The 26,550-nt window shown below is 38.8% G+C and overlaps 1 protein-coding gene across 5 annotated transcripts in view; it reads right to left on the bottom strand.

Annotated features, from left to right (window-relative positions):
- The window catches only part of LOC132377902 (acylamino-acid-releasing enzyme-like), a 74,772-nt gene that overhangs the window by 32,288 nt on the left and 15,934 nt on the right, over nucleotides 1-26,550 (bottom strand). For 3 of the 5 annotated variants that reach the window (XM_059944366.1, XM_059944365.1, XM_059944368.1), the window contains exons 3-13: nucleotides 23,193-23,319; nucleotides 20,427-20,517; nucleotides 12,656-12,731; nucleotides 11,524-11,687; nucleotides 9,867-10,004; nucleotides 8,091-8,182; nucleotides 7,017-7,057; nucleotides 6,333-6,454; nucleotides 4,362-4,422; nucleotides 2,764-2,861; nucleotides 328-379 (exon numbers count right to left, since the gene is read on the bottom strand). In XM_059944366.1, the coding sequence (XP_059800349.1) occupies nucleotides 328-379; nucleotides 2,764-2,861; nucleotides 4,362-4,422; nucleotides 6,333-6,454; nucleotides 7,017-7,057; nucleotides 8,091-8,182; nucleotides 9,867-10,004; nucleotides 11,524-11,687; nucleotides 12,656-12,731; nucleotides 20,427-20,517; nucleotides 23,193-23,319 (1,062 nt within the window). Of the gene's footprint in view, nucleotides 1-327; nucleotides 380-2,763; nucleotides 2,862-4,361; nucleotides 4,423-6,332; nucleotides 6,455-7,016; nucleotides 7,058-8,090; nucleotides 8,183-9,866; nucleotides 10,005-11,523; nucleotides 11,688-12,655; nucleotides 12,732-20,426; nucleotides 20,518-23,192; nucleotides 23,320-26,550 lie in introns of those variants that run through there. The other 2 variants (XM_059944367.1, XM_059944369.1) reach the window with 2 other exon arrangements.

Raw genomic sequence — 26,550 nt, 5'->3', positions numbered from 1 at the left:
TGATTATTTCTTTACAGAGTGGCCAACTCTACTACAACCATTTGCTAGTTTTGATGATAAGCTAACATTCAAAAAAAAAGTTTTGTAAAACTGTACTTTAAACCATACAGTATATAGTGGCAGCTGATGTTAAATCAAAAACTAACTGCTAAAAAAATCCAAAAATGTACTTCAACAACACATCAGCTTTTGAGGTGAAGTATATTTTTGTCTGTTGATTTTGAAGCTTGGAATTTATGCACTGAGTTCTCTTCTCTGGCAGCTTGTTGCTTTGATGAAAAGATTCATTGAGAACATGCAAAGGACAATGGAACAGGCAGTACTTACCAGCAGTGAGGGATGTTACAATTTCTTTTGCAATGTTCACTACAATTAGATCCTGAGAAAGCAAAACATATGGTTAGAATGAGGCTTCATCTATTGGCTTACATTTTACATTCATACCCCTGCAAGTATTTTGTACCTCATGCAACATATGTAAATAAAGAAGTCTTTTCTCATATTTCTTTCTAACGTAAAGGGTGGTAAGACTCTTGGCAGTGTGGAGGATCAGCGGGATCTTGGGGTCCAAGTCCATAGGACACTCAAAACTGTTGTGCAGGTTGACTCTGTGGTTAAGAAGGCATACGGTGCATTGGCTTTCATCAATTATGGCACTGAGTTTTTGAGCAGAGCGGTAATGTTGCAGCTATATAGGACTCTGGTCAGACCCTACTTGGAGTACTGTGCTCAGATCCACTCGCCTCACGACAGGAAGGATGTGGAAATCATAGAAAGGATGCAGAGGAGAATTACAAGAATGTTGCCTGGATTGGGGAGCATGCCTTATGAGAACAGGTTGAGTGAACTTAGTCTTTTCTCCTTTAAGAGATGGAGGATGAGAGGTGACCTGATAGAGGTGTATAAGATGATGAGAGGCATTGATCATGTGGATAGTCAGAAGCTTTTTCCCAGTGCTGAAATGGCTAACACGAGAGGACACAGTTTTAAGGCACAGGAGATGTCGGGGTGAGTATTTTTACGCAGAGTGGTGAGGGCGTGGAATGGGTTGCCGGCAAGAGTGGTGGTGGCGGATACGATAGGATCCTTTAAGAGACTCCTGGATAGGTACATGGAGCTTAGAAAAATAGGGAGGGCTATGGGTAACCCTAGGTAATGTCTAAGGTAAGGACATTTTTGGCACAGCTTTGTGGGCCAAAGGGCATGTATTGTGCTGTAGGTTTTCTATGTTTCTATAAGGTTCATAAAGCCTATGCCACAAAGATCTCAAACTGAAATATTGACTGCTTATTGCCCTCCATAGATGCTATTTGACTTGCTGAGTTCCTCAAGCATTTTGTGTTTGTGTGTGTGTGTGTGTGTGTGTGTGTGCGTTGCCAGCAATAGCAATCCCATTAATCCCATTGCCCCACTTATTTCTCTCCAACCTAATCTCCAGAACATGCCAATCAATTCCAGCCTAATCCTCTTGCATTACCTACACAAACAGTAATTTACAATTAGCCTAAGGACATCTTTGGACATAGGAGGTAACTGAAGCAAATGGGGACACCCATGTGGCTACAGGGAGGACATCTAAACTGTACAAATGTGGTCAGGATCAAACCTGAACTGCTGAGACGTGTGAGGCAGCCATTATCTGTTGCACTACCATGTTTCCTTTTCCATATTAGCATTTAGAAAGGTAGAATTAGCAGCAGTGTACAGATTAGCAAGGGTTTTTTTTTCAAAAATTCACTCCATATTCCTATTCAAAAGACTTAAATTGCTCAAACTTGCTTTGTGAGAGAGAACAGGATCAGACTAAGGATACTATTCCTGAAAAAACAGCTCACATTTCCTTACATTCTGGGTTCAGATATATAACGGATGGCTATTTGTCTATCAGATTGTTATTTTCAGAAACAGAATTGTCATTGTCTTCCCATTGGATGTGAAATCATTTGAGCTTATAGAATAATTGCATGATCTAGCCTGTAACTGACATCTTCTGAGAATAACTTGTATGTGATTTCAAATCTAAAGTAAAATAGGATCTGAGAATAAGACAGTCTCATTTCTAGGGTGGGGGGGGGGGGCATGGTAGCAACACAATGCTTTACATGCAACCCGGGTTCAATTCCCGCCATTGCTGGTAAAGTGTTCTCTCCGTGACTGTGTGGGTTTCTTCTGGGTGGTCCAGTTTCCTCCCAAAAACCTTCCGGTTGGTAGGCTAATTGGTCACAGTAAATTGTCCCGTGATTAGGCTAAGATTAAATCAGGGGATTGCTGGGTGGTTTGGCTGAAAGGAGCCAAAGGGCCTATACCATTCTGTATTTCAATAAATAAAAAAAAGTAGAATTTACATTCTGAAACTGTATTATTGCCTTTTATTATGCTGCTTTTAATCAACATTTTATTATAGAGTGCTTTTTTAGAAGAGGAAATAATAAATTAAAAAATCAATCTCCACATTAAGTAGTTAAATATTCATCCAACTACATAGCTGATATTCATGTGAAAAATTTTAGCTGATTAATTCAATGTGCCCACAATACTGCACAACTATTGCATTTATCTTAGCTAAATACTTCACTATTCTTTTCTGCAAATGCTAATCTTTTCAGAGATACAGCTTCAAGAAGTTGTACCTGAAGTTTTCTATTCTGCTGATACTAAGTAGGTCCTTTCTCCGGTAGGTTATTTTAGGAACGCCTAGATCCACATTCAGTGTAATTCTGCTCCCTGTTCAAGTCTGTGTCCATATAGTGATTGTACTTTTACCTTCCTGCTTCTCTGTGGTGTGTCAATGAGGACTCGCTGGCTATCAGTTGCCCAACATTTTCGTGCCAGTGATGAAGAGTAAATGCCAGTAAATCCATCTGAAACACATCATTGGCCATCAGAGTTAATACACACAAAAAAGCTTCTCGTGCTTTGGTTAATGTTCAACCATCCCAATGTACAGTGAACAAACATTTTGTTTGCACAGCAGATATATTGATTGGTTTTCTATGATTTGGTTTAGAACATGCAAGGTTATTTGCAGTTTCCAAAATAAATTTTCTCTGAGGGTGACTTTCTTTTTCACATGGAAGGGGAAGAGGGGGAGGGAGGGAGGAGGGGAGACTGGGCACTATGAGACTGGGGGGAAGAGAGGAAAAAGAGAAAGAATGTCCATGAGTTAATATCAAAGTGACACTTGGGCATGCCCTTTTGGCTAATCATACAACAACTGCATTACTTCTGACAACTTTCTTAGAATATTATAAGGAATGGGATGTGGACAAACAGTGCAATAACCTGCTTTTGAAGAAGATGAAAAAAGTGTGTCCTTCAAAGCCTTTATGGGAAGGATGTATTATTTGCATCCTCCATTTTTTCTATCATATTTAGTTATGTAGAAATGCAAGGCAAAAAGGAGAACCATTTAAAATGTAATAAAGTCTAATTTGTTTATTAAATTTTCACTTATTTTTTCCTATTTGACTATTTAACCATATAATTCAATGCAGACTGATTCTGATACTCCCTTTCTTTAATATCATCAGATTTCCTGCCTTCTCCTATTATGTATCCCAACTGCCTTCAAAGTTAAAGATTATAATTTTTCCACTTTCACCATCTTTCAAAATGAAGGCTAACCGCACCTGGTTAAGTTTTTTTCTAATTAGTGAAACCATGTTATCAACATTCAAATAAATGTGACTTAACGAGGGTTACAAGGAATAAATAGACAGTAGAAAATCCCTTGTAAAGGAAAATCTTTGGCTCTAACCCAAATCAGTTTAGATACTTTTTGCAGTTAAAGACAAGTTTTAAAATTATATCCATTTAAATTTAGTTACTTCAGAAAATAATTTGTTGAACTACAATATAGAAGTATTTGTTAAATGCAGCATGCCATTATTGGATCTTTGACTGGTAAAGCTATCCACCTTTGCTGTTTTCCTTCTATCAATTCAGGGCTTATCGTAAATTAATCTATAAAGATCAATTGTGACAACTGAATGACAACTCGCTTCTCATTCTGTCATGCAGCCAGTGAAGTGATGGAAGGTAAAGTGTGCAGAATGAATATGTGGTATAATACTTAGTCAATAAATAACTTGTCACTGTCATTTGTTATGATTATCAATGTTATTCTGTTGAATCCAGCATTGGGAAAGGAAACAAATATACCATGCTTTCTGTTGCTATTGTTCAGCATGCTCAACTGGTATGTGTTATTACGATCACAAAAGAGACTGTTGATAATCACTTCCCAGACCCAAGTGTGCCAGTTAGTATGTGCAACAACGAACCGAAGGAACCCAGCAAAGGACACAAATTCCAGGCAAGAAGAAAAATTGCTTTATTTAGCAAAACAATCAATCACCAACCTATTGTTGGATAATCCACAATCTTTACCACAGTTGATGTCACTTTTTTATCCAAATTATACTGAAAGAAAATATAAGATCCATTATAGTAAATAGAAGAAGCTACCACTAACCACAGTCGATTTACTCTAAACCCCTCTTCACTCGGGGCTACAGGAACATTACTTGGCTGGTTGTATTGAAGTCTGTTAGTTCAGGAAGTCACCTTCCAACTTCCAAAGGAGAAATTAAATCAGTTAGAAAAGCTTATAAGTTTTGATGAGTGTGTTCAGGATCTTCTCTACTGAGAAAAACAAACTCCCTCAAAACATGCTGTGTACTTAGCCCCCTGCTCTACTCACTTTATACCTCTGACCGTGAGGCTAAGCACAACTCCAATGTCATATTTAAGTTTGATGATGCCACAGTCATTGGCCAAATCAAAGACGGTGATGAATCAGCATACAAGAGGAAGACTAAAAATCTGGATAAGTGGTGCCACAACAACAACCTCTCACTGAGTGTCAGCAAGACCAAGGAAGTGAATATTCAAGAGGAGGAAACCAGAGCTCCGTGAAATAATCCTCATCAGCGGATCAGAGGTGGAGAGGGTCAGCAACTTTAAATTCTGAGGATCTGTCCTGGGTAAAGTACATAAGTGCCATTACTAAGAAACCACAACAGCATCTCTACTTTCTTAGAAGTTTGCGAAGATTCAGCATGTCATCTGATACTTTGACAAACTTCTATATATGTGAGGTGGAGAGTATATTGACTGTTTGCACAATGGCCTGGAATGGAAACACCAATGCTCTTGTATGGAAAAGCCTACAAACTGTAGTGGATATGGCCTAGTCCATCACGGGTAAAGCCCTCCCCGCCATCGATGACATCAGCATGCTGCATTGCCGCATTGAGGACCACCCAACATAAATGCTATCCCTCAGCAATCAGGCTCTTGAATCAGAAGGGATAACATCACTCAAGTTCACTCGCACCCATCACTTTTAAGGACTCTTCATCTCATTTTCTCGATATTTATTGCATATGTATTTCTTATTTCTTTTTTGTTATTATTATTATTTCTTGTTTTTTCTCTTTCTTTTTGTATTTACATAGTTTGTAAGTTGGTTGTTGTCTGTCCTGTTGGGTATGGTCTTTCTTTGATCATATTGTGTTTCTCTTGCATTTACAGTGATTGCCTGCAAGAAGGAGAATCTCAGGGTTGCATATGGAGACATATACTGTATGTACTTTGATAATAAACATAATTTGAACTTTGAAATCCAGATCAGGTTCAATCTCAAAGATAAATGTGACAACTAGGACTCATACCAAACAAAAATGACTCAGAGTTGTAAATGTACTTGAAACTTGCACAAAGGTGAATTTTTCAGCTTATCATAAATTGGTTCTCAAACTAGGTACCTGCAAAGCACCAGGGAGCTGGTCAGCAAATCTGAGGTTTGTTGGATTCAATGTAGAGATAACCTTCCCATTAAATTCAACTGGACGCAACGGGAGAATGGCAGGGAGAGAGGGCAAGCATGGGTCAACAGTTGCCATGGTACTTCTTTGCACTTCTTTCTGGTGAAGCCTCTCAAATATTTTTTACTTGAATCAAGAATTCATTTTATTTCTTTCAATGAAAGGTCTGGAACATTTTCATACCTTGTAGAGTACATATTTTAAGATGCATTTTTAAAAAATTATCGTTATCACAAAGCCAATGTGAAAGGAAAATAAAAAGGCACTGGAAGCATTGAACATTCTAACGATGATGGCTGAATTGATTTGTAAAAAAAATGCACGGTTGCTGATAATATGTACATGCAATATGTTATTTTTGCAAGGTCCCACTTTTTGAGCAGTAATGCTAAATGTTCACTTTGTAACTGACATTTGAAAAGCATACCTAAAACCTTTCCTCATTCGCAACTTCCATTCACAAGCTTCTAAGAGGAGATTGAATAGACTGGGGAAACTACTAACCAAGGACAGGCTGTAGCACTGATGATGAGTCTTAATGTTGCCACCTTCCAGATAAATCAGATGGTGCTGGTCAGGACTAAGGCGTGGAGAATGTACAGAATTTATTCCAGAAGAAATCTGCACTGTGAAAGGGTACAGAATATTAATTTCACAATACTTCAGTAAGCAAAATGATAACACAGTATCAAAAAAAGGTTTTTGTCAGTAATAAATGTCTTCAGATAATTATGGAGGTGCAGGGTCACTTTACACAAGGAAGTGCAAAAAATGTTCCAACATTTGAGTAAAATCAAAATAACCCATTCCTAGAAGTGAACTTCATGGAAATTTACACATACCTTGAAGTAGACGGACCGCTGACCATCAAAATTGTAAATCAAGTCAATATATTAAGTACAGAGATGTGAGTTGTACTGAAACAAGGTGGCATCCTGGTTAAACAGGGTCTGATCAGTGCTTCCATGTAAATTAATGGAATAAATTAATTCCATGTAAATTAATCTATACAGATTAATGTAAATTAACACATGCCTAGAAAAATATTAAAATGCGATAACTGGGTACATGGGACTGTGGCTAATAGTGTCTGACATCCTCCTTTTCAATCAGGTAATTGTATAAAAATTGAAAAGTGCGTTGTGGTCAACTGTATATAAAATGTGAACTAGTTAAAAAATCACTTACCACATTCATTCCTTGCTAAGTCCACACAGTACAGAGCTGATCTGCAGTAGAAACAAAACCACAGGAAACCAGAGAAAATAGCAAATCTAATGATACAATCAATAAAAATCTCATTTAGAGCCCCGTGAAAGTCCAGTACATTGCATCTCTGTGGTCACATCTCAAAATTTTAAAATGAAGTTATCCAAAATGGAATCCAACTTAAGCAGCACAAAAATGATAACAAATATTATTGTTGGATATTAAAAATCTGCTGATTAATAATGGTCCTTTTAATGGATCATTTAACAGAGGATCAATCTACTCTTTCAGGTATACAGTATGCATACAGTCTCATGCTATTATTTCTAAAAATGCAAGTTATCCTTGAGGATGCAAAGTTATGTGCAAATTGGTTCCTACATACTTTACAATTGTAATTGTACCATAAACATACTTCATTAACAGTAGATGCTATAGGGCATCCTGACTCCACAATATCAAAGCAACTATCAAGGTTATTTTTATGTGTATTACATTAGTAATATTATTTTTGTCAATTGTTATAGATGCACCATAGAAAACATCTTATCCTGATGTATCACATAGCTTGGTAAGGTAAATGCTTTTGTAAATGCAACCCAGTCCATCAGACAAACTAAACTTCCCTTCACTGATCTGGTTTACTCTTCCCGCTGCTATGGAAAAGCAGCTAACATAATTATTATGCCTCCTATCCCTGTTATTCTCTCTTCATCCATCTCCCCTCAGGCAAAATCTACAAAGGTCTGACAGCACAAACCATTAGACTGAAGCACAGCTTCGATTACAAAGCTATCAGATTCTTGAATGGACCTCTGATGCTGTAAATGATGAAATACTGATCTTTCAATCAACCTTTACTTTTCTTTACTTGTCTATCCGTACAGCACTTACTCTGTAAGTGCCACAACTATGTTCTGCATCCTGTTTTCTACTACTTCAGTGTAAATATATATGGAATCATTCATCTAAATGGCACAAAAAACAAAGTATTTTCACTGTATCTCAATATATGTCACAATACTAAACCAACATCAATACTCAATTACTTACTTCCGATTGGTGCAGTATTTGAGACCCAATCGCCAAGGCACGTGACAACGGCCAACAAAGATAACTCCAGCATCCTTAGGAGCCCAGATTGCCTGAAATACATAGGATCAGGTAGGCTTACTTAAGACTCCCAAATATGTTGCCAAAAAAAAAGATCAATATGGAAACTTCAAATTTGAAAATAAGCTTAGTAGCTACAAAATGAATAAACAGTCAACGTTTCAGGCTCAGCCCAAAATGTCGACTATTTATTCATTTCCAAAGATGCTGTCTGACCTGCTTAGCTCCTCAAGCATCTTGAGTGTGTTGCTGTAGAGTTGCAGCATCTGCAGAATCTCTTTGATTATTAGTAGCTACAAAGACAATTAAATTTTGATGACAATTTCCTTAAGTTCTGTACACTTGTGCAAAATGTAGGAGCCTAGCTCTTTGGAAGAGATTTTAATTCATATACTGTTAGTCTCCTCTGGCTATAAAAACTAAATAGGTTTAATAGCAAAGCTATTTCAAAGCTATTTTTCAGCATCTAATCCTTCTAGTCTACCTTGAATAAATGCATAGTTTGGGTGTGGTAGAATTATGTTTCTACTTTGGGAAAAATTTGTGATCCAGATGCAAAACTTCATTCAAACATGATTTTAAATCAATTTTCTATTCAAGCCTTTGTATGAATGCAAAATCTTTCAAGAACCTATAAATCAGGTTTTGATTTGAAACCATTTTTACACAAAATCTTTTGATATGATTAAGGTTATAATAATCAGTATGATTAATACTGCTGACAATTTCACAGTTAGCCCATCATGAAATATACTGTTAGAGAAAATCATTCGGTTTATGTGCATTATGGAATTATAATGCGAGGATAGTTTGTGAGTCACTACCCTAACCAGTATCTTTCCAGCACTGTACCTCCCACTTATGCCTCCTTGCTATTTTGTTCTGTAATTAAAGAAATATGCTGTCTGCTCACAGGCAGGCTGAAGCCCACAGGTCTACTAGACAAATTTCAGACATTGAATGCCTACAAGAAATGGGCAATAAATGCTGGCTTCGCTACTCGAAAGCCATAGATAAAACAAGCACAAGATACACAAAGACTGTGCCCCAGAGACACTGCTAACTACAGATACAATTTATATCACTGGAACATGCATCTTTCTGATAACAGAAAATGCCACCACAGGGATGACTAAACATTAAACCTTGACTGACCACATTCAAAATAACAAATAAACAAATGAATTTAAGTTGTGCAGTATTTAGTATTTATTATACAGTTGCAAGACGATTGAGTAGCAAACCATCTGGTTCAAAGGCAACATTTGGCATTGCTTCTGGACATGCACAGCATAATATTATGCCATTTCCATCAATAAGAAAAAAACACAGAGATTATTACAAGAAATAAGGATGTTATTTTAATTCCATTATATTACTTCCTCTTTCAATCCTTCCTGTCATTTAATGAGAGGGCAAGATGTAAACATACATCAATATTGCTGAAATACAGCTAAAATTGCAGTGTACTAAGACAAATTCTGGGTCACCAATGTCTTTCATTTTAATCTTGCCAACTGAGTGACTCAGAACTTAAACTTCCACTTTGGAGCCCCGGTCTCTATTTGGCCAAAACCAGAAAATATCTGAAACCATACCTTTTAAATATACATTTGAGGCCATAATGTTCTGCCACCCTAAGTCTATTTTGTGATGTTAGCACCAGGAACACAATTATAAAAAGGGAAATGTGAATAACTAAAGAATTATACCAACCTCTCCAGGAGAAATATGCTCAGGCACCTCATCCCGTACTGAGATGTTTCCACTCCGGATGTTTAAGACACAGAGGACTGGAGTACTCTTGTTTGCCAACCCTTCACCCCAATCCTCCCAATATTCAAACTGACTACTCTGCAGGGGAAAATACATAGTACAAGAAAATAGTTAATTTCAAAATATGGCATATCTAAGTTTTAACATATACTCAGATTGGGACGCTCTCTTATATTTTACAGGGTCCAATGAAGTTAACTTTTGACAAAATGGAGGCTGCATCGTATTCTGAGATGATAAGCACAGTGCCAGATATTAAACCAGAAGCTCCCAGTTAAGTGGAATGATAACATTGATAACATTTTAAGGGTGCTTGTGGCAGTCCTTGTCTTGCTGTTTTGTGTTTTGCCATGTACTAAATCCCAAGTGGATCTACTGGAAAATATTGCTCTGCCATACTGTTTTCAGGTACAATTATTCATCACTCCCTCTATCAGGGCCATGTGTTTATTGTACAGTTTGCTCTATTACATTTCACAATGGCTGCAATCTACTGTGGAAAACTGAAGGTGCACACATCAACCTCAAGAGTAAATTACAAATTTAAAAAACCTGCAGATATTAGAAAACTGAACTTAGAACAGCAAATGGTGTAAACACTCAGCAGGTCGAGCAGCACCTGAGGTAAAGGCCGTTGCTTTGAAACATTAATTCTGTTATTCTTTCCATAGATGTTGCCTGACCTAATAATAAGTGTTATCATCATTTTCTGTTTATATGTCATTCATTTGAGTGCATCTGCCACTATTCAATAACTCACAATGTCAGGTTTGGAGAAGTCTTTCCTACCACAGATCTATTCTTTCTATAACTTCCAATATATTTCTCCTGAAGAATTATGAGGCATATTCCCTGGTGTTGGTATTCTCTCCATTGATTTAGCAAGTATACATATTTGCTGCGCTGTGTTGATAGACATCGGTACGACCCTTTCAAGGACTGTAATCTATGTTATATGGCCATTTAACAAACAACTGTCAGGTCTCTGAAAATGTAAGATCAAAACAAGAAATAAACTGGCAGATGCTGAAAATCTGAAATAAGAACAGAAAATGCTTGAAACACTCTGGAAGTCAGGCAGGAGAAAAAGACACAAAGGTTGCATCAAATGATGGAACTTTGAACTAATACATTAATTCTGCTTTGCTTTCTGTGATCTCTGGTATAGTCAGGCAGTGTTTGCCATTTCAAAGAGAAGTGTGATTTTTAAATATCTGCAACAGAAAACTGCCATGAATTTAGAATTTCATTAAAGGATGCACACTTAACATATTCCGACTTAGAACAATTTATTTCAACATGTATCTAAAACTTTAGCTCACACCCTCCCATCTCCCATGTGCTGAATGGAAGTACATTTTCTGTAATTTCTTGCTAGATACTAAGATATTACTAAAAAACTATTATTCATACCGACAGTTTAAGTGTATTTCTAATAATCAAATAGAAAAGCTGAAGGAGCTTCATGCGGTTGTTGAATAAGAGACTAAAGCTATTCAGGTAACAAAGCTTTCATTTATCTCTTGGGGCTTTTCAGTGACAGTCTAGTGAATACAAAAAAGTGGTGTATTTTTATGAGCAAATAATAATACTGTACTTTCTCAGATTTTGGGTCACTTTTTGCTCTGTTGTCTTCAACATCCTCATTTACACTGAGCTCTGGTTTAGACTGGAAGAAGGATTCAAGCTTGGGTCTTTTCTTTTCAGCGATGTACAAAATGCAAGTTTCAGAGTAAGACCATTCCAGGCAGCCAAACTGCTCTGATGGAGAGGGCAAAGGGTAAGACAAATATTGACTCATCCTTGTAACAGAAGTTTGAGCACATCAGATTTACAATCTATTTTTTCAAAAAATCATTTTAATTACACATTTTAAAAGTTGGGAGCTCTAGACAATTGAAAAAAATAACTGTATTAAACAGGCATCGAAGACGTCTAATAACAATTGTTGGAAACATCACTGAAAGACATCAATATAATAATTTGTAATACTGCATATGGTAGAATTTCTTATGTAATGTGCCTACATTTGATTGCATTAATTAGTTACACAAATAAAATATTTCACAAGATATAAAACTAAAAAATTCAATAACCTATATGTAACACTCTGGGAAAAGTTTCACTGCTGATGTAATGGTCTTTCTGTAAAAACAGTGTTTGGGTTATGGTTAGAGATAACGGGTGTTTTGGAATGTGAGCTGTCCAACGACGGGAGGGTGCTTTCGTGCCGTGTGCCTGACAACAGGGTGATCCGGGTATTTGTTGGGCGGGAGGTAAAGAAAGAAGATGCCAGAGCAGAGCCTTGGCCCAATGAAGGCCGGGGAGATCGAAGGAGGATCGGTGAAGGGGAAACAGTGAGCTCCAACTTGTGCACATTTGACTGTTTCATAAAATGGGTCCTTTACTTTTTTTGCTTTTTCTTCACTAACCCTGTTGTCAAATTAAGAATTACAAAGCTAAGTCATTTAATTGTACGTGGTGTGCTGTCTGTTAGTTTGTGGTAGTGATTTATTACAGGGTAACATCCACACAAACTGGGGGGGTGTCCTTTCGGGGTGGACTCGCATCTCAATCTCACCCATTTGGCAGAGCCACAGATGGTCTTCCCTAGACTCAAACAGCCAACAGAACCTGAGGGCTGCGTATGAAACTAGCAATCATAAAAAATCTAAACTGATCCAGAGTAAATGATTGAGATGTGAGATTTGCTACAAACTGTTTAATACCATCTTCATACACCTTGCCATGCTTGTCAAGTGCAGTCAGGTTTATGCTCTTCTCCTTGGAGTTTTTGTTCCAGATCTGAAAAGCAATTCACAGATAAATTAAATTGCTCATAAAACTGATAGCTGACATTCACTGCACAAAATGAAGTAATTCTATACTTGTAATAATAGTTGTATCATTAGAAGTAACTAGATAATCTATTTTGTAGTATTAGTTGAAGGATAAAGTCTGCGTACAACACAAGAATTCTCCCTTCCTTTCTAACAGTGCTATTTGCTATACAACCTGTAACATCCAACTCGAAGGAAAAAAATATAAGGTTGCAGTTTGTTATTCTATTTATATCACAGCAGTGTGGAATTCACTGAATGTTGCAATGCAAGATTCGGCAGTTTAACGGGGGCACAACTGCACAAGTGCATGTAAGTCGGACCATGAGGCAGCGGGAGTATTTAAAGAGAGCAGTTAGACTGAGTGGGCAGCGTTGTAGTGGGCGATAGAGTAGAGGGAGACAGAGTAGGAAGACTTTGGCTTGAGAGGCTTCGACGAGCAGAGGCTGAGGACGAGCTTCACTCCAAGTGAGATAAGGCCAGGTAAGTTCCTTTAAAAGGAGAATGTTTCAAAAGTTGAGGCAACGTATTGGGTAGGTCATGGCAGCTGAGATCGGCCCTGTGGTTTGTTCATCCTGCAGCATGTAGGAAATCAGGGATACTTCCAGTGTCCCTGACGACTATGTGTGCAGGAAGTGTGTCCAGCTGCAGCTTCTGGCAGACTGCATTGAGCGGCTGGAGCTGCAATTGGATTCATACTGGAGCATCCGCTATGCTGAGAAAGTCGTGAATAGCACATTCAGTGAGTTGGCCACACTGCAGGTAAAGGCTACACAGGCAGAAAGGGAAGGGGTGGCCACTAGACAGCGTAGCAGTAGACAGGTAGTGCAGGAGTCCCCTGAGGTCATCTCCCTCCTAAACAAATATACTGTTTCGGATACTGTTGGGAGAGATGTCTCATCAGGGGAAGGCAGCAGCAGTCAAGTCCATGGCAACATGGGTGGCTCTGCAGCACAGGAGGGAAGGAAAAGGAGTGGGAGAGCTAAAGTGATAGGGGATTCGATTGTAAGGGGAATAGACAGGCGTTACTGCGGCCGCAAACACGACTCCAGGGTGGTATGTTGCCTCCCTGGTGCAAGGGTCAAGGATGTCTCTGAGCGGCTGCAGGACATTCTGGATTGGGAGGGTGAACAGCCAGTGGCCGTGGTGCACATAGGTACCAACGATATAGGTTAAAAACGGGTGTAAAGGGGGGTTTCTTCTTTTTCTTTGTTACTGTGTATGTTAATCAAAATGGCTCCTTTTGTTGCAAGTAGGAATGCTTCTTTGTTGCGAGAGAGTGCTGGAAGCTTGTTTGGGTTAAAATTTACTGATAATGAGAATTGTATTCCTTTGTAAACCAATTGGGATTAATGTTGTGCTTTCTTCTGAGTCTGTAAGCTATTGTTGGCGAGCTTTTGGGGAGATTGGCATGAGGGAGTGAGAGAGGACGTGGTGCTGTAAACTGGGCGAGGAACGGACCCCAAGCGGGGGTCCAAGGCCAGGAGGTACCCCAAGGAGAGGAGACGAAGATAGATGTGCTTGGTTGACCACTTCGGAGGTTCCTGAGCTGTGAGTCGAGGAGTTCGGAGGAGATCGAATGGTGGCCAGAAGACTTCAGTAATTGAGCTCCAACTGTTTTGCACTAAGTGGTTTGGACTTTGATAAGTTTGGCACCTTTTCTTTATTTTCTTTTCCTTCATGTATACTGTATCGTTATTAATTACTTAGTTAGAGTAATCTTTATAAACTGTAATCATTTAATCGCATATGGTGTCCTGTTTGTTCTTTGGCGAGGTGGGGACATCACACAGCATCCACACAAGCTGATTACCCAGTTTGGCGGGGCCAAAGGCTGCTCCCCTTAGACGAGAATGAGCTGAGCGAGCCTGAGGCGACCCAGGGGGTTACACAGGATGAGGTCCTACATGGTGAATTCAGGGAGTTAGGAGATAAACTAAAAAGTAGGACCACAAAGGTAATAATCTCTGGATTACTACCAGTGCCATGTGCTTGTCAGAGTAGAAATAGGAGGATATTTCAGATGAATACGTGGCTTGAAAAATGGTGCAAGGGGAAGGGATTCAAATTTCTGGGGCATTGGAACCAGTTCTAGGGGAGGTGGGACCGGTACAAACAGGATGGTCTGCACCTGGGCTGGACTGGATCCAACATCCTAGGGGGAGCATTTGCTACTGCTGTTCAGGAGGATTTAAACTAATGTGGCAGGGGGATGGGAACAAGTGCCGAGAGACAGAGGGGTGAAAAATGAAGGTAGAAGCAAAAAGTAGTAAGGTGAAAAGTAAAAGTGGCAGGCCGGCAAATCCAGGGCAAAAATCAAAAAGGGCCACTTTTCAACATAATTGTATAAGGGCTAAGAGTGTTGTAATAACAAGCCTGAAGGCTTTGTGTGTCAATGCGAGGAGCATTCGTAACAAGGTGGATGAATTGAATGTGCAGATAGTTATTAATGAATATGACATAGTTGGGATCACAGAGACATGGCTCCGGGGTGACCAAGGATGGGAGCTCAACATCCAGGGATATTCAATATTCAGGATGGAGAGACAGGAAAGAAAAGGAGGTGGGGTAGCATTGCTGGTTAGAGAGGATATTCACGCAATAGAAAGGAAGGACATTAGTCTGGAGGATGTGGAATCGATATGGGTAGAGCTGCATAACACTAAGGGGCAGAAAACGCTGGTGGGAGTTGTGTACATGCCACCGAACAGTAGTAGTGAGGTTGGGAATGGCATTAAACAGGAAATTAAAAATGCGTGCAATAAAGGATCAGTAGTTATAATGGGTGACTTCAATCTACATATAGATTGAGTGAACCAAATTCATAAGGGTGCTGAGGAAGAGGATTTCTTGGAATGTATGCGGGATGGTTTTCTGAACCAACATGTCAAGGAACCAACCAGACAGCAGGCCATTATGATAGGGTATTGAGCAATGAGGAAGGCTTAGTTAGCAATCTTGTTGTGCGAGGCCCCTTGGGCAAGAGTGACGATAATATGGTGGAATTCTTCATTAAGATGGAGAGTGACATAGTTAATTCAGAAACAAAGGTTCTGAACTTAAAGAAGGGTAACTTTGAAGGTATGAGACGTGAATTAGCTAAGACAGACTGGCAAATGAAACTTAAAGGGTTGATGAAGGATATGCAATGGCAAGCATTTAAAGATCGCATGGATGAACTACAACAATTGTTCATTCCACTTTGGCAAAAGAGTAAACTAGGGAAGGTAGTGCACCCATGGCTGACAAGGGAAATTAGGGATAGTGTCAAGTCCAAAGAAGAAACATACAAATTAGCCAGAAAAAGCGGCACACCTGAGGACTGGGAGAAATTCAGAGTCCAGCAGAGGAGGACAAAGGGCTTAATTAGGAAAGGGAAAAAAGATTATGAGAGAAATCTGGCAGGAAACATAAAAACTGACTGTAAAAGCTTTTATAGATATGTGAAAAGAAAAAGATTGGTTAAGGCAAATGTAGGTCCTTTATAGCAAGAAACAGGTGAATTAATCATGGGGAACAAGGACATGGCAGACCAATTGAACAACTACTTTGGTTCTGTCTTCACTAAGGAGGACATAATTAATCTTCTGGAAATAGTAGGGGACCGAGGGTCTAGTGAGATGGAGGAACGGAGGGAAATAGATGTTAGTAGGGAAGTGGTGTTAGGTAAATTGAAGGGATTAAAGGCAGATAAATCCCCAGGGCCAGATGGTCTGCATCCCAGAGTGCTTAAGGAAGTAGCCCAAGAAATAGTGGATGCATTAGTGATAATTTTTCAAAACTCCTTAGATTCTGGATTAGTTCCTGAGGGTTGGAGGGTGGCTAACGTAACCCCACTTTTTAAAAAAGGAGGGAGAGAAAAACCGGGGAATTATAGACCAGTTAGCCTGACATCGGTGGTGGTGAAATTGCTAAGAGTCGATTATCAAAGATGTGATAACAGCACACTTGGAAAGCGGTGAAAACATCGGACAAAGTCAGCATGGATTTGTGAAAGGAAAATCATGTCTGATGAATCTTACAGAATTTTTTGAAGACGTAACTAGTAGAGTGGATAGGGGAGAGCCAGTGGATGTGGTATATTTGGATTTTCAAAAGGCTTTTGACAAGGTCCCACACAGGAGATTAGTGTGCAAACTTAAAGCACAAGGTATTGGGGGTATGGTATTGATGTGGATAGAGAATTGGTTAGCAGACAGGAAGCAAAAAGTGGGAGTAAACAGGACCTTTTCAGAATGGCAGGCAGTGACTAGTGGGGTACCGCAAGGCTCAGTGCTGGGACCCCAGTTGTTTACAATAAATATTAATGATTTAGACGGGGGAATTAAATGCAGCATCTCCAAGTTTGTGGATGACACGAAGCTGGGCAGTGGTGTTAGCTGTGAGGAGGATGCTAAGAGGCTGCAGGGTGACTTGGATAGGTTAGGTGAGTGGGCAAATTCATGGCAGATGCAATTTAATGTGGATAAATGTGAGGTTATCCACTTTGGTTGCAAGAACAGGAAAACAGATTATTATCTGAATGGTGGCCGATTAGGAAAAGGGGAGGTGCAACGAGACTTGGGTGTCATTGTACACCAGTCATTGAAGGTGGGCATTCAGGTACAGCAGGCGGTGAAAAAGGCAAATGGTATGTTGGCATTCATAGCAAAAGAATTCGAGTACAGGAGCAGGGAGGTTCTACTGCAGTTGTACAAGGCCTTGGTGAGACCACACCTAGAATATTGTGTGCAGTTTTGGTCCCCTAATCTGAAGAAAGACATTCTTGCCATAGAGGGAGTACAAAGAAGGTTCACCAGATTGATTCCTGGGATGGCAGGACTTTCATATGAAGGAAGACTGGATCGACTTATACTTATATAGGCTTATACTCGCTGGAATTTAGAAGATTGAGGGGGGATCTTATTGAAACATAAAAAATTCTAAAGGGATTGGACAGGCTAGATGCAGGAAGATTGTTTCCGATGTTGGGGAAATCCAGAACAAGGGGTGACAGTTTAAGGATAAAGGAGAAGCCTTTTAGGACCAAGATGAGGAAAAACTTCTTCACACAGAGAGTGGTGAATCTGTGGAATTCTCTGCCACAGGAAACAGTTAAGGCCCGTTCATTGGCTATATTTAAGAGGAAGTTAGATATGGCCCTTGTGGCTAAAGGGATCAGGGGGTATGGAGAGAAAGCAGGTACAGGGTTCTGAGTTGGATGATCAGCCATGATCATACTGAATGGCGGTGCAGGCTCGAAGAGCCGAATGGCCTACTCCTGCACCTATTTTCTATGTTTCTATGTTAAGATCATCAAGAATTATAGTGTAGTGCTCTACAAAATACGACTGAACCAATTACTTTTTAACTCAAGGAGTGACATGTTCTAAAGGTGATGGATATAGTGAACAAATATGAAGGCTTAATATACATTTTGATAACAAAATCTATAGACTGTTGTTCCCAGAATCATGCAACTCAAGGGTTCTTGCAATGTTATAAAAGATCATTGCACATGGACTGATATCACACTACACAGCATTTGAATTATCTTAAAGGTGCAAAAGTGACTCATGCCCAGAAATAACAAAATGTAAGTAGTAGCTGTCATGTATGCTTTATTCTGAGGAATAAAACACACACTAAAAACAATCAATTTTCAATTGCTTTCTCCAAATTGCTTTCTAGCAACAATGTATTCTACACTGAGTGTCCACTTTATAAGATACAGGAGGTATCTAATAACATGACCACTGAGTGTATGTACTTTGATAATAAATTTACTTTGAACTTGATAAGCCAAGTAGACAATCTATCAAATTCTCCTTTGCGTGTTCCTAATGTGGCATTTTCCCAGTCCCAGAGGGCCTCACCTATGCAGGGCTGCAGAGGGTTGTAAATTCAGCCACCTCCACTCTAGGTATTAAATTCCCCACCATTAAGGACATCTTCAAAAGGCAAGAGAAGTCGGCACCCACTATTTAGGACACCCACCATCCATGACATGACCTTTTCTCATTACTACCATCATGGAGGTAGCACATGAACCTTGAGGCACACACTCAACATTTTAGGAACAGCTTTCCCCCCTCTACAATTAGATTACTGTATGGTCAATTAATCCATGAACACTACCTCACTATTTTTGCTCTCTTTTTAAATTATTAGTTAATCACCCCTAACAAAGTGGCCACTGTGCCTAGACCCTCTACGATTGTATTAGTTTCCCACATTCATTGTACATGTTACAGGTATTCTTTATTCTGTATTCTTCAAGACTTACTGCCTAGCTGGAATTCTACTTATGGCAGAACATTTAAACTGAGCATCTTCTAGATCAGTCTAACAGCTTCACTGTTAATCTTTTGTCAACTGAGTGTCTGAAACAAAAGGCTATCAGCTGACAGGCGTAAAGCTAAGAAGTCCATATCAGTTACTTTCACTTGTCTAGCACACAGATTTGAATGTTTCCCTGTATAAACACATATCACGGCTCAGTCAGCAGAATTTAGATTTATTGTTAAAAGCCAAGGTCAAATTGGACTGAACTAATATTTTAAAGTGTGTTGTATTCAATTAGATTTTCTTTATACAATTTTTAGATTCACTTTATGCATGGTGCAAATCTCTAATCCAAGCATTATAGGAAGTAAGGATGAAGTAAGTTCAAACACTTACATTTAAATCAGTGGAACATAAATGATGGCATAGGCCTCTTACTTCTTTCCATACTGTAAATTCTATGCAATAGACTTCGCCTCTTTACATTCATAAGACACTGACTTATGATGCTTTCAATTACAGGAGCACCAACAGTTCAGTGAAACCTCCCAATATGACCCTTCCGTAACTGAGCTGTATCTTAGAGAAAGTGTAAGAAGTGATATGGGTTTTTCAGCAGTTTGAAGCATGTTGGCATTAAGTCTTGCATCTCAGACTCCTGAATGATGATTAAAAAAAAGGAATGAATCTATAACATTGATCACATACATTTGGGCATTTTCAGTAAGAGATATTGAACACTACTTGGCTGGATTGAGATCAAATAATAATGCGCCAGGTGAAATCAAACAATTTAATAAAAACAACATAAATGCTAGTAAAAGTAGATCCAGGGATTAGACCCACAATTTCAGGCAATCAAACCAGATGGGAATACAGAAAAAAATACCGCAAGAGAAACCGTTTTCACTAAATCTGTGTCTTCGACTACATTGTAGACTTTACTTGCTCATGATTTTGAGGAAAACTTCTCCAAAGGTTTTGCTAAACAACATGAAATTCATGCCATGCACAATTCACCTCAGTCCAGCTCCTTCCTTGTATCATAAGCCACCCACATGCCATGGTTAATTGTTATGAAATACTGGTTTAAGTAAAATTGGAGTATTTTGTCCAATTCTGCATTTCACTCTTTGGGAAAGATGTGATGACTTAGAGGATGCAGAAGAGGTCAAATAGAACTTTTTTCCAGGAATGAAGAACTTTAGTTATATAGGGAGATTTAAAAAAACTTGGGTTATTATCCTCAGATTAGATTTTTAATTTGAACAATTTTGCTACATCTTGCACCATTATACATTTGATTTAATATTACTATTTTATAGTAATCATTTTATAATAAATTTATTACAGTGATTTCCCCACCCTACACCTTCATCACCCAAAACATAGTTACCTCCAGATACTGTTGCTTTTCCTGCTTTCTGTTAGTATGCTCCCTGATGACAGCTTTCAAGGTGCCAGAAGGTGAATCTCTACTCAGTAATCTGTGGGTCAAAGTTCAGGTCGATGTTAAACCCAATATTTAGAAACTCAGTGTACAAAACACTAGAAGCTCATTGTCTTGCAGTACATATTCAAAATTCACTAGTAGGCAATATTTCAAGTAATGCAACTTATTTGGCAAACCCCTTCATGAAAATGGGTACAACTAGAAATACTTCTGAGATTAGAACATTACAATACAGTGCAAGCTCTTCAGCCACAACATTGAGCCAACCTTTCAATTTACTCTAAGATTGATCTAATCCTTCCCTCCTACATAGCCCTCTGTTTTTCTGTCATCCATGTTTCTTACGTGCCCCTAATGTATTTGCTTCTACTATCACCCCTAGCAGCTCATTCCACTCACCCACCACTCTCTGTATTAAAGAAAAACTTACATTCGCCCTGCACTTTTCTACAATCACCTTAAAATTATAGTAGCCGTTTCTGTCCTGAAAAAAAGTCTCTGGCTGTTCACAACCAATGCCTCTTGTCATCTTGTGCACCTCAATCAAGTCACCTCGCATCCTCCTTTGTTCTAAAGAGGAAAGCCCGAGCTCGCTCAACCTATCTTCATAAGATATACTCTCTAACCCAAGCAAAATCCTAGTAAATCTCCTCTGCACCCTCTCTAAAGCTTCCACATCTTTCCTATAATGAGGCAACCTCACAATTGAACACTATATTGCCAGTTTATAGAGCTGCAACATTACCTTGCAGCTCTTAATACTCCGACTAATGAGGGTCAGCACAGTATGTGCTTTCTTAGCAACTCTATCAACTTGAGTGACAACTATGGATGTGGACCCCAAGACCCCACTCTTCCTCCACACTCCTAAGAATCTTGCCATTAACTCTGTATTCTGCCTTCAAATGTGAATCATTTCAGTTTTCTAGGTTGAACTCCATCTGTGACTTCTCAGCCCAGCTCTGCATTCTGTCAGTGTCATGTTGCTGCCTATGGCAAACCTCGACACTATCTAAACTCCAACAACCTTTGTGACATTTGAAAACTTAATAACCCACCATTTCACTTCCTCATTCAAGTCATTTATAAAAAAAATCACAAAGAGCAGGAGTCCCAGAAATGATCTCTGTGGAACATCACCCGTCACTGACTCTAGGCAGAATACGTTCCATCTACAACCACATTCTGCCTTCAATGGGCAAGCCAATTCTCAATCTACACAGTCAAGTTTCCCTGGATCTCATTCCTCCTGACTTTCTGAATGAATCTACCATGGGAAACCTTATCAAACGCCTTACTATTCTCCTATTCTCATATTTTATTTTCCCATTCTCACAGATGCTGCCATCAAATAAGAACTAACCGATGATAGGTAATATTACAAATATAGCATTATGCTGCAGGAGTGAGCAAGACCACACAACTACAAAAACAAAAGAATCGGAAGTTAAACTTCCATCATGCCTTGGCACAGTCATACTTTGCCCACATCCCTGATATTCAAAATTACCCCTACAAGTACATCAACCTCAAGCACCTGTCCAATTCCTTTCAAAAAAAAATACTCACTGCATCAGCTTTCTCCACTTTTTGGAGCAGAACTCCAGATCCCAACAAATCTCCGAGTAAAAATGTTAAGATTAAATTTCTGGACTCTATTTTTACAGATCATATTAACCAGCACAATTACAGAATTGCTCAGTGCTACTGAAACGAAAGGTCAGGGAGAATTAAAAAAAACGAAAAAACAAAAAACCTACCTCAGTAGGTCAAGCAACATCTGCAGCAGCAAAAGGATGGTCGACATCTCAGGTGTAGAGGGAGCATAACCAGTAAATACCAGTAAGCGGAAAAGGGGCTTATAAATCCCTTCCGTGCAAAGTATGCAGCCAAATTCAAAGATTCAAAGTGCATTTATTTTCAAAGTATGTGTACAGAATAGAGCTATGAGATTCATCCTCCTGCAAGCAGCCACGAAACAAAGAAACACCGTGGAATCCGTTCAACAAAATATCAAACACGCAGCAGGCGAGAAAAGAACAAATTGTGCAAAAAGCAAGCAAACAGCACATAGAATATCAAAATCAAAGTGGGAATCCTGTAGTATTCCATTCAGTTCAGATCCCACTGCAGGCTGCAGGGTCATTCTTCACTGAAGCGCCCCAGTCTGCATCGATCCAATCAAACCGCTCAAGAACAGTAAAAACAAGCAGTAACCGGAATCCAGAACCACATGTAACATGAACTTCAAAGTCCCCCAAAGGAAGTCCATTGCCTTGCCGATCAATCTTTGCAACATGGATACCAAGACTCTTTGACAGTGGCTAGCAAGAAGGAGAGGAGGACCAGACAAATGCAGGCAGATGGTGCCGAACACCCGCCCCATCCTCCACTCGTCCTTGATAACTTCGACCTTGCTCGATGCATCAATCCGAGAGAGTCAATGGAGTCAATCATGGGCTCCGGCCTCCCAGGCCTCTAGGCCACACACTCCACTCCAAACTTCACCAAAACCTCATTGATTAACTACCAATATGCAGAAAATGTAGCTCAGTAGAATGAGACACAAATTAAAAAACCCAGATGAAATTGACTGCCTGAAAACAAAAGACATTTGTACAATGATGGAACACTGAAGTCAAACAGAGATAAGAGCTTAAATGAGAATTAATAAAGTCTTGGATCATGCATGGCCTAAGTTACGCTCACCCATCTTGCCGTTCTGTGCAACTTCCTAAACGGCTAGTGCACACAATGGAAGTTTCGTCATGGAAGACAATGTACTCTTGAAATGCTTTCACTCTCTCAGCCTGCTCAAGATCCCTCTGAGACCACTCTGAAATAAACATTAAACATTTTATTACCCTGGAGACACAAGAGATTACAGGTGCTGGAACACACATAACACTGAAGGAGTTCAACAGGTCTTGCAGCATGAGTGGAAGGAAATAGACAGTCAACATTTTGGGTCAAGACCTTTCAGCTGTACTGAGAGACAGAGGGAAGATATCCAGTAAAAAAGATAGAGTCAAAGGGTGGAGAAAAAGCTTGTAGGTATTGGGTGGATCCAGATGAGGAGGGTGGGGAAAGGGAAGTGAGGTGAACAGATGGGAAGGGGAGAATGTGAGTAGTATCAGAAGTTGGAAGGTGATAGGTGAAAGTGACAAAGATCATGGAATATAGGGGATTTTTGTTAATTGGAACACATCAGGACCAGTACAATTTAGCTGAATTAAATGGCTGCCTCAATTAGCCAAAGTTTCATGGAAAAAGTTAAAAGATATAAAAAAGACAAACTTTTGTTTAATTGAACAACAAATTATACATTTAAACAAAACACAGAATAAGTTATAATACTGTAAAATTGTGTATTAATTCCTAATAGTTCATTCAGTCTTTTGAATGACTGTAAATGAACAAAATCTGCACAGACACCTAATGCAGATAATGGACTGTCTTCATACAATTATTTGGACAGTTGCATTCACGAGATCATTATTTTCATTATAAAATTCAAGATGACTGTCGATACCTTCAAAATCTTCATAGTTTCTAACTTGGTGAAGTAGTGAAATTATTTCATTTTCACTCCCAGTCATTTGTGGCATCTCTAAGCTTAAATACTTGAAACTGAATGCACAACACATTTCTGAATACTCTCTATTCTTATTTCTCGCCAACCATCAGAGACAAAAATCACTGCTTTTTGAACACAAATGCATGGAACTAACGCTATTTAAAATCTGTTTATTCTTATTTATTTTGTAATTCATAGTAATTTTATGACATAGCACTGCACTGACACGAGAAACTTCACAGCATAACAGATAAAAACCCGATTGTGATCCAATGGGAGAGGAAGGTGGAACATCAAATAAAGGGACAAAGGTGGGAAAGGAAGGAGAACCAGAGAGGTGTATGTGGGTGATGGGCAGAAGGGAAGAGTGGTAATGATTGCCTTGGTCTAGTTTGCATCATGTCATAGACAAGTTCATAGCTAACCCTACAATTGGGAAATAACAGGTCTAGTTAGTTCTTGTTGCAGCATCATAAATGCATTGAAAAAATACACTAAAGGTTTTGCTATACATATATAATAATCAGATAAGTGCTTTTCCAAGATTCTGTCAGATTAGTGATAGAGCAGGACTTAGATTAGATCTTCCACCATTTGATACATACTTCCATTATCTTCTTGTCAATGACTGTTAGTTAAATTCAATAATAAGATAATCAGCTCATATTGGTTTAGATATTTTAAAAAACTGGAATAATTAAAATTGATTGAATCTGTCTCTGTCAAAGCAACACACACAAAATGCTGGAGGAACTCAGTAGGCCAGGTCTGCATCTATGAAAAAGAGTACAGTCCATGTTTTGGCCCAAAACATGGTCTGCATCTATGAAATAGAGTACAGTCCATGTTTTGGCCCAAAACATCAACTGTACTCTTTTCCATAGATAATGCTTGGCCTGCTGAGTTCCTCCAGCACTTTGTGCGCATTGCTTGAATTTCCAGCATCTGCAGACTTTCTCTTATCTGTGTTGACAAAATTGTGGCTAAAACACCCCTCAAATACTGTGGGTATTACAACAACTTTCAGAGGGCTTTTTTCATAATAAGACTCAAGAATGGAACTCATTTTTTGAAAACTAGTTTTTCTTTTTTCTGATTCAGGTTACAAAAATAACATGCAAATTTGAAAACCTCTTTCAGATCCAAGGTACAAAATTTCTGAAATGCTTTAGAAATGATATATGTATGGTCACAAAAATAAAATATTGAAATAACTAAACTGTTTATCGTCATTAGATGATTTACCTTTAACTATTATTATGGTTTTACCTTACTATGAAATATCTCTTGCTTAATGTTTAAATATTTTCAAAACATATTTCTAAATTTGTTAGATAGGATATAGAGACAGACATAAATGTTCATAAATATATATACAATAGCATAATCACGAGGCATACTTCCATTGCACATATATAAGAACATCACATAGCCTGATGTGAACACTTTCATGAGTGATTTAAGACACATTAGTCCAAGCACATATCGTAATTCTGGAACATTTTTTTTAACCCCAAATGAAAGCATTTAAGGCTTCACAAATAAACATCTCACATTTGGAACAAATCTTGCTGGACTTGGTCATTTCTTGGTGATAATAGCCAAGGGTGGCAGCAGAGGAACATCTTTCTGATTTGAAGTCTGTGGCCAGCAGGGCATTGCAAAGATTGATGCTAGGATCTTTGATGTTTGTTAAATTTATTAACAACTTGGATGTGAAAACAGGAGGTCTGATTAGAAAATTTATAGCTGGCAATAAAAATAGTGATATTTATATAGCAAAGGAGATTCAACAATACTCCTGAGGGCCCTACCATTTACTGTGTGTGATGTATGATTAAATTCCATCTGCCACTACTCTGCCCATTACTCCAGCTGATATATATCTTGCAAGAACTGGGCACAGCAATGACAGATGGAATTTAATCCTGACAATTGGGAGGTGCTGCGTTTTGGGTAGTCAAATAAAGGTGGGACATACACAACACATGAGAGGACCATCAGGGGTATTGTTGAATGGAGAGACCCTGAGGAATAAGTCCATTGCTCAATGTAAATGGGAGTACTGATGAATAGGACGGTGAAGAAGGCATATGGGATGCTTGCCTTCATTAGACAGGGCAAAGAATATTAAAGTTGAGACATCAGATTACAACTTTACAAAACATTGGTTAGGTTGAACTTGGAGTATTGTGTGTAGTTCTGGTTGCCATACCACAAGGATGTGATTGTGCTGAACAGGTTCCAGAGAAGGCCCACCTGGAATTTGCCTGAGTTGAACAGCATTACTTATAAGTAAAGATTGGATAAGACTGTAGGAGGCATACAGTATAAAATTATGAAAGTCATTGGGAAAGTAGATAATAAGAATGTATTTCCCATGGGAGAGATATCTAACACAAGAAGAAATCGGTTTAAAGTGAAAAGTAGAAGGTTTAAAGCAGAAGTTCATAATCTTTTTTTTTGCCATGGGTCCATGAACACCAGGTT

This window comes from Hypanus sabinus, chromosome 19 (assembly GCF_030144855.1).
Source record: "Hypanus sabinus isolate sHypSab1 chromosome 19, sHypSab1.hap1, whole genome shotgun sequence".
Lineage (NCBI taxonomy): Eukaryota > Metazoa > Chordata > Chondrichthyes > Myliobatiformes > Dasyatidae > Hypanus > Hypanus sabinus.
Note: the sequence above shows the minus strand (reverse complement) of the source record. Positions and strands in the feature narration are given on the sequence as shown.